Consider the following 16730-nt stretch of genomic DNA (forward strand, 5'->3'; position numbering starts at 1 on the left):
CCCCCACCGAAAAAAAAAGAAAAAAAAAAATCCACATGAGTGGACATATGATATGAAACATCGGCTATAAGGGAAAATTTTCCATTAAAAAGATAGGGGGATTACTATGACGCCAGCTGGTTTTTAGTGAGAAGACTAAAGAGTGGCTGGGTTTCCCACCAATAAAGGGGTGGGTGATCGAATCGTCCAAGAATGGGGCATTTAATGAGAAGACAGTGGGTTCCATTGGTGGGGTGTCTGAGGGTGTAGATGAAATCGTTGTCGAGGGATTATTAGAATTCAAGAAGATATGAACGATGATCGAAATAGCTATCGGAAACCGTGATGATCCAATTGGTTCAGGTTTTAAATGATAAAAAATACAAATGGACGATCAAATAACACGGTAAAAAAAAAACAGAGAACGTAAAAAATGGAAATCAGATGGTACAAGTTTCCAATGTTTATATTAAAAAAAAAAAAAAAAAAAGAAAAAGAAAAAAGAAAAAAAGGGCACTATATCATAAAATTGTGGAATTTTTATTTAAAGTACATGTTTCTAATGTTTAAAACAACTGTAATATCCAAAATTAACTTTAGAAACCCTTTTTAGTAGATGCATTAATTTGTAGCTTAATTTCGGGATCCGTGCATTGATCTTGAGTTGAAAGTGATATCATGAGAAATGCAGCCCTTTGAATCAGTCTTACGGTCGATGGAAAATCAAGTCGATCAGAGTTCGGGAGAGAGATGTGATTAGTTAAGTAAATCATTATTTAACAAGTCTAAGGTCTAAAAACACTAAAAAAAGGGAAATGTGTTTTAATCGCATTTAAAATGGGAATACTTACCGTTTGCCTTTTTTCTTGTATATTTGGGAAACATATGACAAAACGTGTTTAAGAAAATTAAAAAGGGGAATACGTTTAAGAGGAACACGTTTTTGCTAACAGAAGGCTTCATCCTTTGAATCTGCACACTGGCAGCCTTCTTTTTTCAAAAAAAAATGATAAAAAGATTGCCAAAAGGAGGGTAATTGGGGATATGCCAATACCAAGATTGTATTTGGTATGCATTCTTAGAATAGATTTAGGATTAGAATATATTTTTTTGAAATCTGATTTTTTACATATTGCTTCAAAATGTGTCCTGGATCCACAAGTTATTAACAAACACCGCCCAAGTGGCTTTTATATTTTTTAGAGAAAAAATGAGAAATTTAACCCAATTAGAATTTCAAGAAACGCGCCAAAACCTGGTGCCTGATGCCTGAAGGTGCAAAGTAACTATTAATAATTGCAGTTTTCTTCCTTCAGTTCGCAAATCTCATGATATCAGATCATTACTTCCGTCATTCTGTTAATGCATGGGAGGTATTTCCTCTCTCTCGATCTCTCCGATGGTTTTAATAAATTAAGAGTTTGTTGATGTTTGCTTGATTTTGGTGTTTTTCGCTGCGATTCGTTCTGTAGATCATCCTATCGCTGCTGATTTTACTTGAAGATCTTCCTGGAATTCTTTGTTGATCGTATTATTGAGCCTGGTTTGTTTATGTCTAGTGGAAAATTGTTCTGGTGATTGACTGTGGATGTTGAAAGACTGAGCTCGAAAGCGAGGGTTAAGATTTTGAGGCAAAGATGTACGGAAGAAAGGCATCTCAACTATTGAAGGAACTCTCCAGCAACGGAACAGGGCAATTCACGGGTTTCAATGTAAGTATGCCTTCTAAATTTTTTTTTTATTTTTCTACTTATTCATAGAGAAATCTCCCATTTGAATCAGCACCAAAGTGCTAAAAAATTTGCCTTCGAGTGATTCTGACATGGGCAGACACATAGAGGAAAACGACTATGATGCATATAACCAGTAACACATAGAGAAGTGAAAGAATTGTACAATAGGTGGTGCAGTTTTTGTAACGAAGAGTAGCAGGGCATGCTATAAATAAGGAAAACATGACCTTCTGGTTTCTAAATGCTGTTAACCTTCACATTGTTCTGGAAGACCATAGTGGGTATCAATTACACAAGTAGTTCAATTACGTCTTCCGAATGATGAATCGATGATGCCAACATAGCCTAATCTGCACTCTTTATCTTGTCTTTTGTGGAAGTGAATGCAAAATATTCTCTCCTTAGGCTTTGTTCCAACATTTTTTTCATGGGTTGTGTTTGAATATTTGTTGGATAAATGCTGTATAGCCATCTCCTGAGCCCATATCTACCTGGAAAGTAGCAAGCCATTATTTGACAGGTTCTTGATCTCATCTTTCAAGTACATATGGTACTGGACTTCTCGATACACATTTAAGACCTGTTTTCTCTATTTATATTGCTCATTGTACACCTTTCTGATGTTGCCAGAAACAAACTTCGTTTTTCCCCTGGTGATGTAGTTTGTTTCTAAGTTTCATGTTCCATGACACTGTTTTATAATGCTACATGTCCTCATCTTTCAGTGAATGATATTAATTCTAATATCATGTCAGCTTAAATTAGCTGTAGCTGTTTAGAAATGTGTCCAGGTGATCCCATGAGATCTCCCAAAGAAGTTACTCCCTCCAATCATAGAAGCACATTACTTGATCCTTCCCCCTTCCTTATACATATCAGGTATCCTTGATGTATTTCACCATTTATCGAGGAAAGTAGTTTTACTGTGCAGTTGAAATTTTTTGCTACCTAACTAAGGAACTGTCTAAGGGGACTTTACTCACGCACACCAGAGGGGAGGGGGGGGGGACACACTATACACACTCACACACCCATGTGACAGGAATCGATCCTAAGAACCTTGTTGAAATGCTTTTTCTTTGAATGATGATAGCAAATGTTGAATGTAGAAGAGGTGTGCATCTTGCAATTCGTTTCATTTTCATGCAATTATATTTGTTGTTAAGATGCCCTCCCCTCCTGCGTTCTCCTAAAACCTTGCCAATTGAAATTTTATTGTGCTTGTCCGATACCAAATTTCATACTTTTCCAGTTTTCCAATATTAAGGTAAATCAAACTTACCATTTGTTTCCATAATCTTGTACACTGATATGTTTGATTAAGTTAGAAAAGAAAGTAATCTATAACACGTTGAGCTTCAAACTATTCCTGACTGTCCATTTGTTTCTCTGATAATGTAGACTGATATGTTTGGTGAAGTACTTAAAGAATGTAATATGCACCACCTTGAGCTTCAGTCATTGATGAGGTAGCCGTCTTTGTTCTCTCTCTCTCTCTCTCTCTCTCATTTGTGTATGAATGTGGGTTTGTGTGTGTGTGCATGTGTGATTTTTGTGTATTGAAGCCAAGGAAACCCTCAGGGTGTTAATTTTGGTTTGGAAGGTTTTGTGTACTAGATTTTCTGATCTTAAGTGCTAATTCTTTCATCAGGAAACACACCATCTTAACATAAACATATGAGTTTTTCATTTGCTATTTCATTCTATTTTCAATTTGTTCATTCATTTATAATTGTAGAGATAATTGAATTAGGGTAAGACTCTGTAGATCCTTAGATCACACAGGCCTTGTATTTATATTAAGTAGAATGATAAGGATCCAAGTACAAATAGGAATCAACCTCAGTCGTAATCATACTAGGGATTCCTAGTACAACTAGGAATACCAAACTAGGATTCGGTTGAGGGAGATAAACAATAAAAAAGGAGAAAAATAAAAGAGAAAAATAAAAGGGAATAAAGAGGAAACATCCTAATCTAACTAGGGGTACTTCCCCAATCGGTTAGGAAGCAGTCCTAATAGATACCCCAATCGGATAGGGGATAAGTAACCTATTTCAACACTCCCCCTCAAGTTGGAGCATATATATCATGCATGCCCAACTTGACTAATATAGGATGAAACAGCTTGCTACTCAGTGCCTTAGTGAACACATCAGCTAGTTGATCAGTAGACTTCACAAAGGGAACACAAATGAGGCCAGCTTCAAGCTTCTCCTTGATGAAATGTCGGTCAACCTCCACGTGTTTAGTACGATCATGCTGGACAGGGTTATGAGCAATGCTAATGGCTGCTTTATTGTCACAATAAAGCATCATAGGAAGATGGACAGCAACACCGATATCCTGCAATAATCCTCTAAGCCACAGAAGTTCACAAATGCCTTGTGCCATCGCACGGAACTCGGATTCAGCACTAGACCTTGCCACAACATTCTGCTTTTTGCTACGCCATGTGACAAGGTTCCCACCCACAAAGGAACAGTAGCCAGAGATAGATTTCCTGTCAGGGGAACCAGCCCAATCGGCATCAGTATAGGCTTCAATCTTCAAGTGACCATTGGTAGATAGAAGAATTCCCTTTCCTGGAGCCGACTTCAAATACCTCAAAATACGACGGACCGCATCCAGATGAGAGGAATAGGGATCATTCATGAACTGACTCACCAAACTTACAGCAACTGCAATGTCAGGACGTGTGTGAGAAAGGTAGATTAGTTTGCCCACTAACCGCTGATAAGCACCCTTGTCAAGAGGTTCACCCTCTTTCTCCCTAGGTTTTGTAGTAGTTTCCATATGAGTATCTGAAGGATGATAACCAAGCAGCCTTGTCTCAGTCAATAGATCAAGGACATATTTCCTTTGGGAAAGAAAGATGCCCTTTGAAGATCGAGCAACTTCTATCCCTAGAAAATATTTTAGGGAACCAAGATCTTTGACCTCAAATTCACGGCCAAGAAGAATTTTCAAATCCCTGATTGCAGCATCATCATTACCAGTGACCACAATATCTTCCACATAGACTATGAGAAGAGTAACCTTGTTACCAAGTCGTCTGATGAATAACGTGTGATCAGCATTGCTTTGCTTGTAACCTGCTGAGATCATAGCCTTATGAAATCTGCCAAACCAAGCCCTAGGTGACTGCTTTAAACCATAAAGGGCACGCTTCAATCTACAAACCCTGCCCTTAGTCCTGTCATTAGAGAATCCTGGTGGAATGTCCATGTATACCTCCTCCTCAAGCTCTCCATGGAGGAAGGCATTTTTGACATCTAACTGCTGAAGATCCCACCCAAGATTTGCAGCACAGGATAATAGCACCCTGACGGTGTTGAGCTTTGCCACGGGTGCAAAGGTCTCCTGATAATCAACTCCATAAGTCTGAGTGAACCCCTTTGCAACCAGACGTGCCTTATATCGATCCACAGAACCATCAGCCTTCTGTTTAACCACAAAGACCCATTTACATCCAACTGGTTTTTTCCCTGGAGGAAGATTCACAAGTTCCCATGTATTATTTTTATTCAGTGCTCCCATTTCTTCCAACATCGCTGCCTTCCACTTTCCATCTGTAGAAGCTTCCTGCCAATTTTTAAGAATCGAAACAGAAGAGAGAGAAGATACAAAGGCACGAAAAGAAGGAGAAAGAGAACTCTAAGAGACAACCCGAGATATAGGATGTAAAGTACAAGTCCTAGTACCTTTGCGATGAGCAATAGGTAGGTCGGAGGAGGAGGGATTATCAAGAGATGGAGGATCTGGATCTGGAGCCGGCAATTGAATGGGTATTGGTGCTAAAGTGGATTGCATCTGCCCTCTGTTGGTTCTGCCCCTTGTGTAGGTGAGTATGTTGGAGTTGTCAATTCTCTTCTGAAATTCACCAATAGTTCTCTGCACTGGAATCAGCTCCCCCTGAATAGGAACATTAACATCACTATTTTCTATGGTCTCCCCCTGTAAAGGATTCCCAATAGGTGAGGGAGGAACAGTCAGAGAAGGTGGGGCAATGTCCAAAGGTGATTGGGCAACAGCCGTGGGAGGCTGGGCAGCAGTCAAAGGAAGCTGGGCAGCAGCTGTGGGAGGTTGGGCAGCAGCCGTGGGAGGCTGGGCTGCAGTCAAAGGAAGCTGGGCAGCAGCTGTGGGAGGTTGGGAGGTTGGGCAGCAGCCGTGGGAGGCTGGGCTGCAGTCAAAGGAAGCTGGGCAGCAGCTGTGGGAGGTTGGGAGGTTGGGCAGTAGCCGTGGGAGGCTGGGCAGCAGCTGTGGGAGGTTGGGCAGCAGCTAGAGGAACCTCCAGTGGAGGAATCTCAAAAGGCGCATCTTCACTTGTACTCTCCCCTTGAAGAGGTGGTGAAGAATAATAAGAAAGCGTCTCATGAAAAACCACATCCATACTAACCAAGGCACGACGGGAAGGGGCATGGTAACACTTATAACCTTTCTGGGTCGGAGAATAACCCAAGAAAATACAACGGAGCCCCCTAGGCTCAAGTTTGCCATGGGAGCTAGTATTTCTAGCATAGCACACACACCTAAAGACTTTGGGAGGCACAATAAAGGAGGAATGGCCCAATAAAATATCAGAGGGAGTACAGGAACCAAGAACCCGAGAAGGTAACCTATTGATAAGATAGGCAGCAGTGAGGATTGCATCCCCCCAATATTGAGAGGGAACATTCCTCGCAAACATCAAAGCCCTGGACATTTCCAGGAGGTGACGATTTTTTCTTTCTGCCACGCCATTCTGGGCAGGGGTATCAACACAGCTAGTCTGGTGAATAATGCCATGGTCAGCCAAATACTTCTGAAATTGGGACTCAGTATACTCAGTTCCATTATCACTTCTCAATATTTGGAGAGTAGCCTGGAATTGGGTTTGTATCATTTTATGAAAATGTTGAAAACAGGAGAAAACCTGATTTTTAGTGTGCAAAAGATAAACCCAAGTGTTCCTAGAATGGCAATCAATGAAAGACACAAACCAACGATGACCAGAAATAGATGGTTTACGACTAGGGCCCCAAACATCAGAGTGTACCAAATTAAAACAAGTAGAACTTCTTTTATTTGAAATAGGATAATTTGAACGTGTCTGTTTGGCCAGAACACATGCCTCACAAAAAAAGTCATCCTTAGTACGTAGGGTGACCAAATGAGCTAAAATGCCTAAAGGGGGGTGACCTAACCGAGAGTGCCACTGGTAGAGTTCAGAAGAGACCAAGGAGTTCTGATGCAGCGGAGATGGTAGTGGAGAGAAGCGACCGTTATCAAGCAGATACAGGCCACCATGCACTTTACCCAATCCAATCGTCTTCCCAGAGTCAAGATCTTGAAATACACAATGAGAAGGAAAAAAAGTGACTTTACACTTAAGATCACGAGTAATACTACTAATGGAAAGGAGGTTAGTAGTAAAATTAGGTATGTGCAAAACAGAAGTCAAGGGAAGAGAAGAAGTACATTGTATGATTCCTGTTCCAGATATGGAGGAAAGGGAACCATCACCACTTTGACCTTATCTTTCCCGAAGTGGGAGAATATCTCATTAAGCAGGACTAGAGGAACCAGTCATATGATCTGTGGCTCCAGAATCTATGATCCAAGGATGGGAAGCCACAGAAGCACAATGACCTCCAAAAGGAATACCTGACCGGGCAAAGTGTGGACCTAAAGGAGCCGAAGAATTGGCAGTCGCTGATGTAGTAGAGGCAGTGGCAGCAGAAGACCTGAGCATACGTAGGAGTGCCTGTATATCATCCTGGGATAGACCAGTTTCAGTAGCAGGGGTTGCAGTAATAGTCGCAGTCTGATGTGCCTTGGGCTTTGTCTTTATCTTTGTCTTGGCAGCCCGCTTAGCTTCAAAATCTGCCGGTTTCCCATGAAGTTTCCAGCACCTCTCTTTGGTGTGATAGGGTTTGTGACAGTGCTCACAAACAACATTCCCTGTAGTAGAATCACCAAGAGAAGCAGTGCCACTAGGTGCATAAGAGGCTGGGGCAGCAGCCCTGAGAGCTGATCTATCTGTAGTAGGAGGGTGCAACATGGCAGCCCTATGGTTTTCCTCAGAGGACACCAGGGCATAAGATTGTTCAAGTGTGGGAAAAGGTTTATGGCCCAACACTTGAACACGAATCTGATCATATTCCACATTTAAGCCAGCCAAGAAGTCATAGACCCTAATCTTGTCCACATGCTTTTTATAGGAAGCAATGTCATCAACTGTAGTAGGGTGAAAATCAGAGAAGTGGTCCAACTGTTGCCACAGGCTGCGGAGAGTAGCATAGTATTTCGAAACAGAAAGGTCTCCCTGAGTAGTGTGAAGTACCTTTTGTCGAAGTTCATAAACTTGGGCATCATTACCAAGCTGCCCGTAGGTTTCCTTGCAAGCAGCCCAAATCTGGTCGGCAGTATTCAGAAGAAGAAAATTATGCTGTAGTTCTGAAGTCATAGAGCCTATGAGGTATGACATGAGAACACCATTATTGGCAAGCCAATTAGTCTGAGCAGGGCCTTTATCACTGGGCTTCACACTAGTGCCATCAATATGGTCTGTGAGACCACGGCCAGCAATGGCAAAGGAGGCTGATCTGGACCATAGAAGGTAATTAGAGCCATCCAGTTTGATAGGGTTAGGTGAAAAACTGTGATAAGTTGTCTTGTGGTTGCTATCATGATCCGAGGTAGCTGTAGAGTTGGTAGAGTCACCCATACCGGCAGCAGAGATGCCAAAAAATATCTTCAAGTGATATCCAAAATATGAGAACCAGCAGCCAATAAGAACCCTATATCGATATGGTCAGGGTTTTGAAAAAACCCTGAATTTGATGAAATCGATGAAGGATCCAAGGGGCTGAAAAAAACCTGCAGTGAATGGACTTGAACTGAGGATAAGGAGCCCTTAAGAATGGGAGAAAAATCTTCCTGAAATCAGATTCCAAAAAAAACTGCAGTAGCTCTAAATCCGATAGAGGTAGGGTTTTAAAAAACCCTAATTTTGCTAATATCGATCTCAAGGAGGTCCTCTTCAATAAAACTGAACTGTGGGAGCCCAAATTGCTGTCGAGTGGGTCCAAATAGGTGGAGAAGAAGCCTTCAAAAAATCAGATACAGTAGTGAGCTCAAACTCCTAGATCGACAATTGTCAGGGTTTGGAAAAAACCCTGATTTGGTAAATATCGATCTCAAGGAGGTCTTGAAACTATGATCAGATCTGAGATAGGAACATGAAGCAATAATAAGATATTCCTGCTGCAGTTTCTGGTCTTCAAAAAAAAGGAGATGATGCCTTGTATTAGAAGTAGAAGCAATCCTCAAAGAACTGAAGCTCCAATTTGCACAAGCTGGAAGTGCTGGTTCCTATCGAGCAGAATTATGTAGTAGCATCCATGAGGTAATGGGGGGCGCAACTGGATCGAAAGATCACCTCATCAGTGCTGCCCTATGTGACAATAGAGAACAAGGGAGAAGAGAAAGGAGAGACCGAGAGAGAAAGAGAGAAAAAAAAAGAAAAAACTGAAATATCGTGAGATTAGCTCTGATACCATGTAAAGATAATTGAATTAGGGTAAGACTCTGTAGATCCTTAGATCACACAGGCCTTGTATTTATATTAAGTAGAATGATAAGGATCCAAGTACAAATAGGAATCAACCTCAGTCCTAATCATATTAGGGATTCCTAGTACAACTAGGAATACCAAACTAGGATTCGGTTGAGGGAGATAAACAATAAAAAAGGAGAAAAATAAAAGAGAAAAATAAAAGGGAATAAAGAGGAAACATCCTAATCTAACTAGGGGTACTTCCCCAATCGGTTAGGAAGCAGTCCTAATAGAATTAGAACTGCTTACCCCAATCGGATAGGGGATAAGTAACCTATTTCAACAATAATATTTGTGAAAAGCCAATTGCCAGGTTCAAATTCTCTGAGTCCAAAAGTTGAGCTTGTAATTTCTCTGCCACATAGGAATACCAATATTAGAGGGCAGATTCGAGACAGTTGACTGTAGGGGCAAAAACCATTATGGTGGAAGTTCATGAGCCCTTCTATGGCCAATTGCATGCTCATTTGTTTTAAAAAAAAATTGTAACTATAAAACACATAAAAAAAATAGTATAGCTGTTTCTTGTTTCTTGTTACGTTAGGTATAAATCATACATCTAGCTTTTGGTTATGCAGTTATGCTCATATATAAAATATGATACACTTGAAATTCATTGTCCTTCATAGACCCACCATAACACTCTTTGCTGGAGTATTATTTCTTAGGTATTTGATCTGGATAGGCCAATGATATGGCTTCAACTTAAAATATCCAACGTGGTATGGTCCCTATGTTTATTTATTTAGTTATGTAAACTGTAGAGGTCCTACTGTATATGCAAATGATTTAAAGATACTATATCCTTGGTTGTTATTGTTACTTGTAAAGTTTGAAAATCCTAGTTTTGTCGCCTTAACATGTATGGGAAACCTTGTACAAAATGAAACCTATCCACGATGCAGAAAACACGAAGTAAAAAAAGAAGAACGATCAAGCAACCACATCAAGGATATATGTAGTTTGGCAAGGTGCCATGTCCATGGTGAGATAAGAGCAGCTTCACTAGCAATGGAGAATAGGGTGACAAGCTCTCTTCCTTTTGCCTCTCTGTTTACAAAAATTTCCCTCTTAACCTACCAATTTCAAGAGAAAACATAAAGATAGTCTTCGAAATTACCCCCATGTAATGAAAAACCCAAACCATAGAATACAAAGACATCAATCCTCAACACCTTGGAGGGGACCCAAAAAAAGGCATTTTTTGTTGCTAACAATGAACTTCAGAGGCCCAACTGTAATGAAAAACCTAATTCTGCTGCTCTTTTTTTTTGTTTTTTGATTTTTTGTTTTATTTTTAAAAGCATAGCTTCTGTATCCTTTGCTACTGCCATTCCAGTCTGTTCTTTCATTCACTAGTGGTATCACACAGGAAAATCCAGGAAGAGGGGTTGGACATGCAAACGACTAGAAATGCTGACCACTTTGGTGCAGTCATCCACCATCTGTCTTTAATGCGCAATAAACGTTGCCTCATGGCTTATGTGTAAGTTTCTTACATCTGAAGAGCTGTTTACTTATTTAAGGGAAACAGTTTCTGGGTAGCTTGTTATGCTTGAGATCTTCATTTTTAAATTTCTTGCTGGACATTCCAACTATCTTTTCTTAAACCACACAGCTATAACCGAGCTGAAGTTATTCAGAGCTTGAGGTGGAAGGTGGGGCCAGTACTCCCCCAAGAAATTCAAGGAAAGCTGAACCAGTCTGAGAAAGAGTATTTCAAGAATCACTCTGCTTCTCTAGAGGCATACATGTCAGAACTGGATCTGGATTTGACTGTGGTATCTATCTCTCTCTCTCTCTCTCTCTCTAACACACCAAGAAGGAAACTAGGGAAAAATTATCCTTGTATCCAAGCCATCCTAGGACAGAAACTAGGAGCTGTGAATGAAAAGTATCAAGATTCTGTTACGGGGATCATTGTCTCTTCAACAATTAATAATTCCATGCTTCTATGCCCAAATAGTGGACGCATTGGACACTGAGGTTGATTTGGCAATTTGCAGATCAATAACACCGTAAGATATTTTAGTGGCTAGCTATTAAAATATTGTATTAAATCCTTATTGTAGTGGCAATATTGGTCATAATTGCTGAAGCAATGACATGATTTGGTAAGTGAAGAGGAAGCAAGTAGCTGAAGGATAACTCAGTTTTTAGGACAGAAATATTCCTGTAGAAAGGATGGAAGTAATGGATGAGACTGTCATCAAGGTGATTGACTCTCTCTACGACTCTGCTCATCCAAATTTCTATCCATCCATCCAATGTTGTGTATGGACATCGGCAAGCACGTATGACCACTTCCTTATCCCAACTAGAAATTCTAACTTGTTTTTGCCAGGATATGGTGCCGCCCAAGGATCCCTACATTCGGGTCAGGGTGCTTGATGATATTGGTGATGAGGTGGTGCTCGATGATCAGTCACACAATTTTGTTCGCCACTCTATACACTTGCTTAAGGGAGTAGATGCTGAGCAGTACATCTCACAGGTAAGCTAATTGATTACCGTGTGATAGAGCTTCTCATTGCATTAGTTTTAGCATCCTTTCTAACAGTACTCTTTGTTTTTTAAATTACTACTTTCTCATGATCAAAAGGGCTTGATGGAGGAGCTCTCAGGGTGAAAGAACATGTTTCGGATCTTAGGGTGACATTTGAGGAGTCCATACAACAACACCCATTATGTATAACGGGAGGAAAAACAATGTGCTACAGCAGTTGTCTTACGAAGGTACCCACGTGAAACCAGGAAACTGGCAAACTTTTAATAACACAAGGGGTAAATGCCAGCAAAACTTTGGAGCTAGCCATCATAGAGTTAAATCTGACTTGATTAGGACTTAGCTGATGGTTATCCATGTTGATTGACAACTCACTTAAGCTCTAATTGTAGTCTGTTGTCTGTACAGAGGTTGGTTGAACATTTGTGCGGGTTTAGATTAATTTAGACTTTTATCACATGCTAGAAAAGCACATTTTTGAGCAAAACAAAGCTTGGAGAGAAGAATGGATGATGTCCTACCATTTTCTTCCATACCAGAAAATTCCATTTTTGGCTTCTTTGCAACCCATTCATGTTTTGTTGTTCAATTAAAGCTATTATTCCCTAATGAAGGGTAGGTACAATATTGCTAACTTGTCCTCTCATTTTAAGCTTAAAGTTAAAGGGTGTCTGGCATAAGCTTCTCCAAGAATAATACTTTTGGTGTGTTTTGGGATCAAACCCATCAAAACTAGGATTAAAATTCTTTGAAAATTATGATGATGTGGATGATGTAAGACTGATAATTCAGTGAGGAGAATTATGCCCTCCATTAATGGGGTGTGCACCAGCTCTAGTGCAGGATACCAGAAGTTCGCAGACAGGTTTGTCCGTTAGTGTATCATACCAAATAGTAGCCTAATAAGGAGAAAAAGGTTGTGGAATCAGCTGCAACTTGCAGCCTCCATATTATATTTGATGATCTCTTTAACTTTTGTGCTTTCCTCTCCGAACCTCTTGATTTTCTTACAGGTTTTGTGGCAGTTTTACTGTTATAATCCTAGTGTTTTAAAGGTCTAGATTGAAAAATCTCCATCAGTTCCCATCAGTCCTATATCTTCTGGTGTGATGATCAGGTTTATTAATTGTTGTCAAAATCATGTTACTTCTGAAGTTTTGAATTATTGAATGCCTGATATATATATATATACATATATATATATGGGGAGGAACTGGACACAACTTTTATCTAAAGGTTGATTTATGGATGGGCGTACCTTCAAACAGGTTGGCCATGGGCCTGAAGTTATTTGAGATCTGACTGGGCCTGGGTTCTTGATATTATTGAAGATCTGGGGAACCCATTGAAACTCATTCAGAGTTTTGTGGGGTTTGGATTGGCCAATCCAAATCTGCCAGGGAGTGGTGTTGGACTTCTAATTGTGTCTGGATTGATCCATTGTCTGGCCCAATCTGGTTTTCTTTTTGCCCCAAAAAAGACCTAGTTCACTCATCTTATTTCCTAGTTGAGTTCTTCAATTATGAACCCAGTTCCAGTCCGGTGCAGATTCCTTCCTGGCCCTTTAGAAATCTCAACTTGACCCTGCCCAGCTTTCTTGATAAAGCAAGCTTAGTTTGTTGCTTACTGTATAGAACGGGTAGGGCAGATTTTTTTGTTTTTTTTTTTATAAACTTTGTATTGAATTATTCTGCTTTTCATCAGCATCCATTAAGCACCATTGAACAATGGCCATTTCTTTCCAATCAGGATAAGAGGGTGATGGCTTTGGTTAGTTTCATGAATTCAAATACCACAGTACGAGATTTGTGGATTAACTTGTCTCTATTCTCCATCATGTGATTACAGCTGAAATTTGGTGCATGATAATTTGTTTTTGTTTTCTTCACTACCTCTTTTCAGATCTTTGGATAGATCCATATTTCCTTCATCTTCTATTTTGGATCTTCTTTGACGTCGGTTTTATGCTTCTGTATTGGTGGAGCCTCCACCAGTCATGACTGATACATCTTCATTAGTGCTTGAGGGGCTTTGTCCCAAAGTTCCAGTGGCTCTAGAAGTATGGGCATGCTCTGCCGTCTCTTTCACTAGGATGCCTTTTGTCCCCATCAACCTAGCTTTATTTTTTAATTTTTGAAGAGAACTCTTTCAATAAAACACAATTCATTAGTCCCATTAGTAAGTTGATGGAGCACATCTGTTTTCTTCTGTTAGATAGTGACTGCTACTGCTATTACAGCCCCTAGTTTAAAAAAAAAAAAACTTCTTCAGATAAAACAGTAGTAGATCATTGGTATGAGGCTATGAACCTGAAGCTGAGAAGTCCATGGACACATTAAATTAGTGTATAATACTTGTATATCATCCATTCATAATGAAATGTTGAAATGTCTCCTGTCCTGAATCTGAAATTTTAACTATAGTTTATCTCATAAAGATGAGCTATTGGGCTGAGCTCGATCTGGCCTAGCCCGACCCTGTCTTCTTCTTCTCCCCGGCCTGCCTAGCTCTTGCATCCCCACTCCCCTCTCCTCCCCTCCCCTCCCCTCCCCTCCCCATGGTTAGGGCCAATCAGGGTTGGCTCGGCCTGACCTTGAGGGCAGGTTAGGGTTGGATTTTCAAGTCCTGAGTATGGGTTGGGCTGAGCCTGACCCTGGGCCCAGCTAAGGGGACTCAGGGTTAGGCTAGGATTTAAAAAATCCGGCCCAACCTGACCTATTACAACCCTAGTACCCTCCTTTGGCGGCTCAGAAAACTTTTTCCTTATATTTATATGGATTTTACATCTCCACCTAGCACTGCTGCACTGCACAATTTTATGGAATTGGAGAGGATTATTTTCCATTTTATATGGAATGGCTGTGACCGTTATTACTTAGTTTGGTGAGAGGCTGAGAGGCCAAGAGCGGAGAAATGGGATTGGACTGAGTTTTCCTCCACTACGAAGAAAGACGAGTTGGTTCTGATGGTTGGATGGAATACAAAAAGGGTATTTTGGATCTTCAACAATCCACTACGAAGAAAGACGAGTTGGTTCTGATGGTTGGATGGAATACAGAAAGGGTATTTTGGATCTTCAACAATAAGGGGAGGTAATGATAAGATCTCAGGGTGAAGGAAAACTTTCCCCAATGGGTTTAAGTAGGTATTGAAGTGGGAAGATTGAAGAATAGATTAGTTTCTAATATGGTTTCCTGCCATGTGGCAAAATATGAACCGAGTAGATCAGGTAGTCATGGTCGTCTGAGCATCGATTTTGGTCTAGGAAATCTGTTAAAATCACATCAAATGAGTGGTAGAGTTAATTCTAGTTCTCTTGATCCAAGAGTCTCTCTTGTGAGAGCTAGGTTGTCTATGTAATACCTCCAGTACTACAACCTCTTTGTCTCTCTTGCTCTAACACACACAGGCACACATATAATCTGAGTTGATGGGTAGATGTGTTGTTGAGTATATTATATAACCCTTTTATATGTTTTAATATAAGTCTACTAGAATACGGATCCAGGTTGTGGTGGACCCCACTGGATAGAACCCATCTAACCTAAAAATCTTAGTTTTTCTTATAAATACTAGTTGGAGGCAGCAACCTGTATTATTCCAAACTTGATATGTAGGGTGTATTGCTTTAAGCAATCTTGTGCTTAAACCATAAACCCTAACACGTGTGGCAATAGAAGCTGCCATACATGCATGACCTGAGTTAGGGAAGGCTGATGGGGAGACACGTGTGGTAGTAGAAGCTGCCATACATGCATGCTCAGGGAACTAGGTGAGAGTTAAGAGATGAGTTGGGCATGACATTTAAGCTGATAGCTCAGTGGTCTCAATGTCATGTTCTTTACAAAACTCTTTAATGGATGGTGATTGTTCGTCCATGTCCAGACCCTCTCTTTAATGGTTACAGAGTACTGAAAAGAGAATTAACACCACTTCACAACATTGAAATGGTAACATCACTACGGATAACAATATACTAAAAAAGAAATAGAAAGATCTTTCATGTGTTGTTATTATCTTTACATTCTTCAGTCAACTTAGAAGCTACTTTCCCTTTTTTTTCTATTTGAAATCAACTTGGATTTCTCAGCTTTTATCATACTGAACCCTTCATTTCCTTCTCTCTATTATTCTTTGGGGGGGGGGGGGGGAGTGTCATTCATCACTTAGATATGAAGAAGCAAGTACAAATGAGCTACCAAAGGCCTGGCCTGAGGCTCTGAGCTGAGCTGTCGTGAACCAATTAAGGGCTTTGAACCTGATGTAAAACCTTTTAAAGGGTTGGTGTGCGACCATTTGCTTATATGGCAAAAAAAGAAAAAAAAGAAATGACAAAACCTGAGACAAAAGCTTTGGAAGATTTTGGCTGATGTCATATCATTAGATGAACAGTAAGTGCCAATCATTTCATTTCATCTTCCCACTCTCATACTTAAATCTCCCTAACTACATGTATCATAATTGCAGAGTCCCACATGTAGATCGTCTTCCACTTGTATTTTTTTTTGAAAATTGGGATTCGAATATAACTCACCCTTAAAAATTAGTTATTACATAAATAACACATTTAAGTCCTCTAAGTTTTCACATTGGGTTATTCACATCTAATGCGATCGATAATAGAAAACCAACTTAGCCAAGCTAGTAGTCGGGGGGAGTTTCCGAGAGAACCAACTATTCTAGGAAAAAAGATCCAAAACTAAAGTATCCCTTGTCCTGCTCCATCAGTGTAGATAAATTTGGTGGCAAAATTGAAATGTGGTTTGATGTGAATGTGTTGTTTTTGCGGTCAATCTTTTTGAAGTCTTTGAATCTATATACACTAAAAAGATGAACATGTCACAAGTGTTGTCTGCTTATATTATTGCTAACGAAGCCAGAAATTCAACATTAAGAGGAATAGTAAACAACA

General features: G+C 40.1%; 1 protein-coding gene across 1 annotated transcript; it reads left to right on the plus strand.

Annotated features, from left to right (window-relative positions):
- The first annotated feature begins 1219 nt into the window (after nucleotides 1-1219).
- LOC122642150 (DNA replication complex GINS protein PSF1) lies at nucleotides 1220-12495 on the plus strand. Its single transcript, XM_043835570.1, has 7 exons — nucleotides 1220-1352; nucleotides 1539-1691; nucleotides 3114-3181; nucleotides 10685-10798; nucleotides 10931-11093; nucleotides 11657-11806; nucleotides 11915-12495. The coding sequence occupies exons 2-7, from the start codon at nucleotides 1617-1619 to the stop codon at nucleotides 11939-11941; spliced, it is 597 nt and encodes a 198-aa protein (XP_043691505.1). The 5' UTR covers nucleotides 1220-1352; nucleotides 1539-1616; the 3' UTR covers nucleotides 11942-12495.
- The last annotated feature ends 4235 nt before the right edge of the window (nucleotides 12496-16730 follow it).

The sequence above is a fragment of the Telopea speciosissima genome, chromosome 10, assembly GCF_018873765.1.
Source record: "Telopea speciosissima isolate NSW1024214 ecotype Mountain lineage chromosome 10, Tspe_v1, whole genome shotgun sequence".
In the NCBI taxonomy this organism is placed as follows: domain Eukaryota; kingdom Viridiplantae; phylum Streptophyta; class Magnoliopsida; order Proteales; family Proteaceae; genus Telopea; species Telopea speciosissima.

Coding starts and splice junctions, on each gene's coding strand:
- LOC122642150 (XM_043835570.1), top strand. CDS start 1,617: ATGTACGGAAGAAAGGCATCTCAACTATTGAAGGAACTCTCCAGCAAC. Junction 1,692..3,113: donor GGCAATTCACGGGTTTCAAT/GTAAGTATGCCT, acceptor CTGATAATGTAG/ACTGATATGTTTGGTGAAGT. Junction 3,182..10,684: donor GAGCTTCAGTCATTGATGAG/GTAGCCGTCTTT, acceptor GGTATCACACAG/GAAAATCCAGGAAGAGGGGT.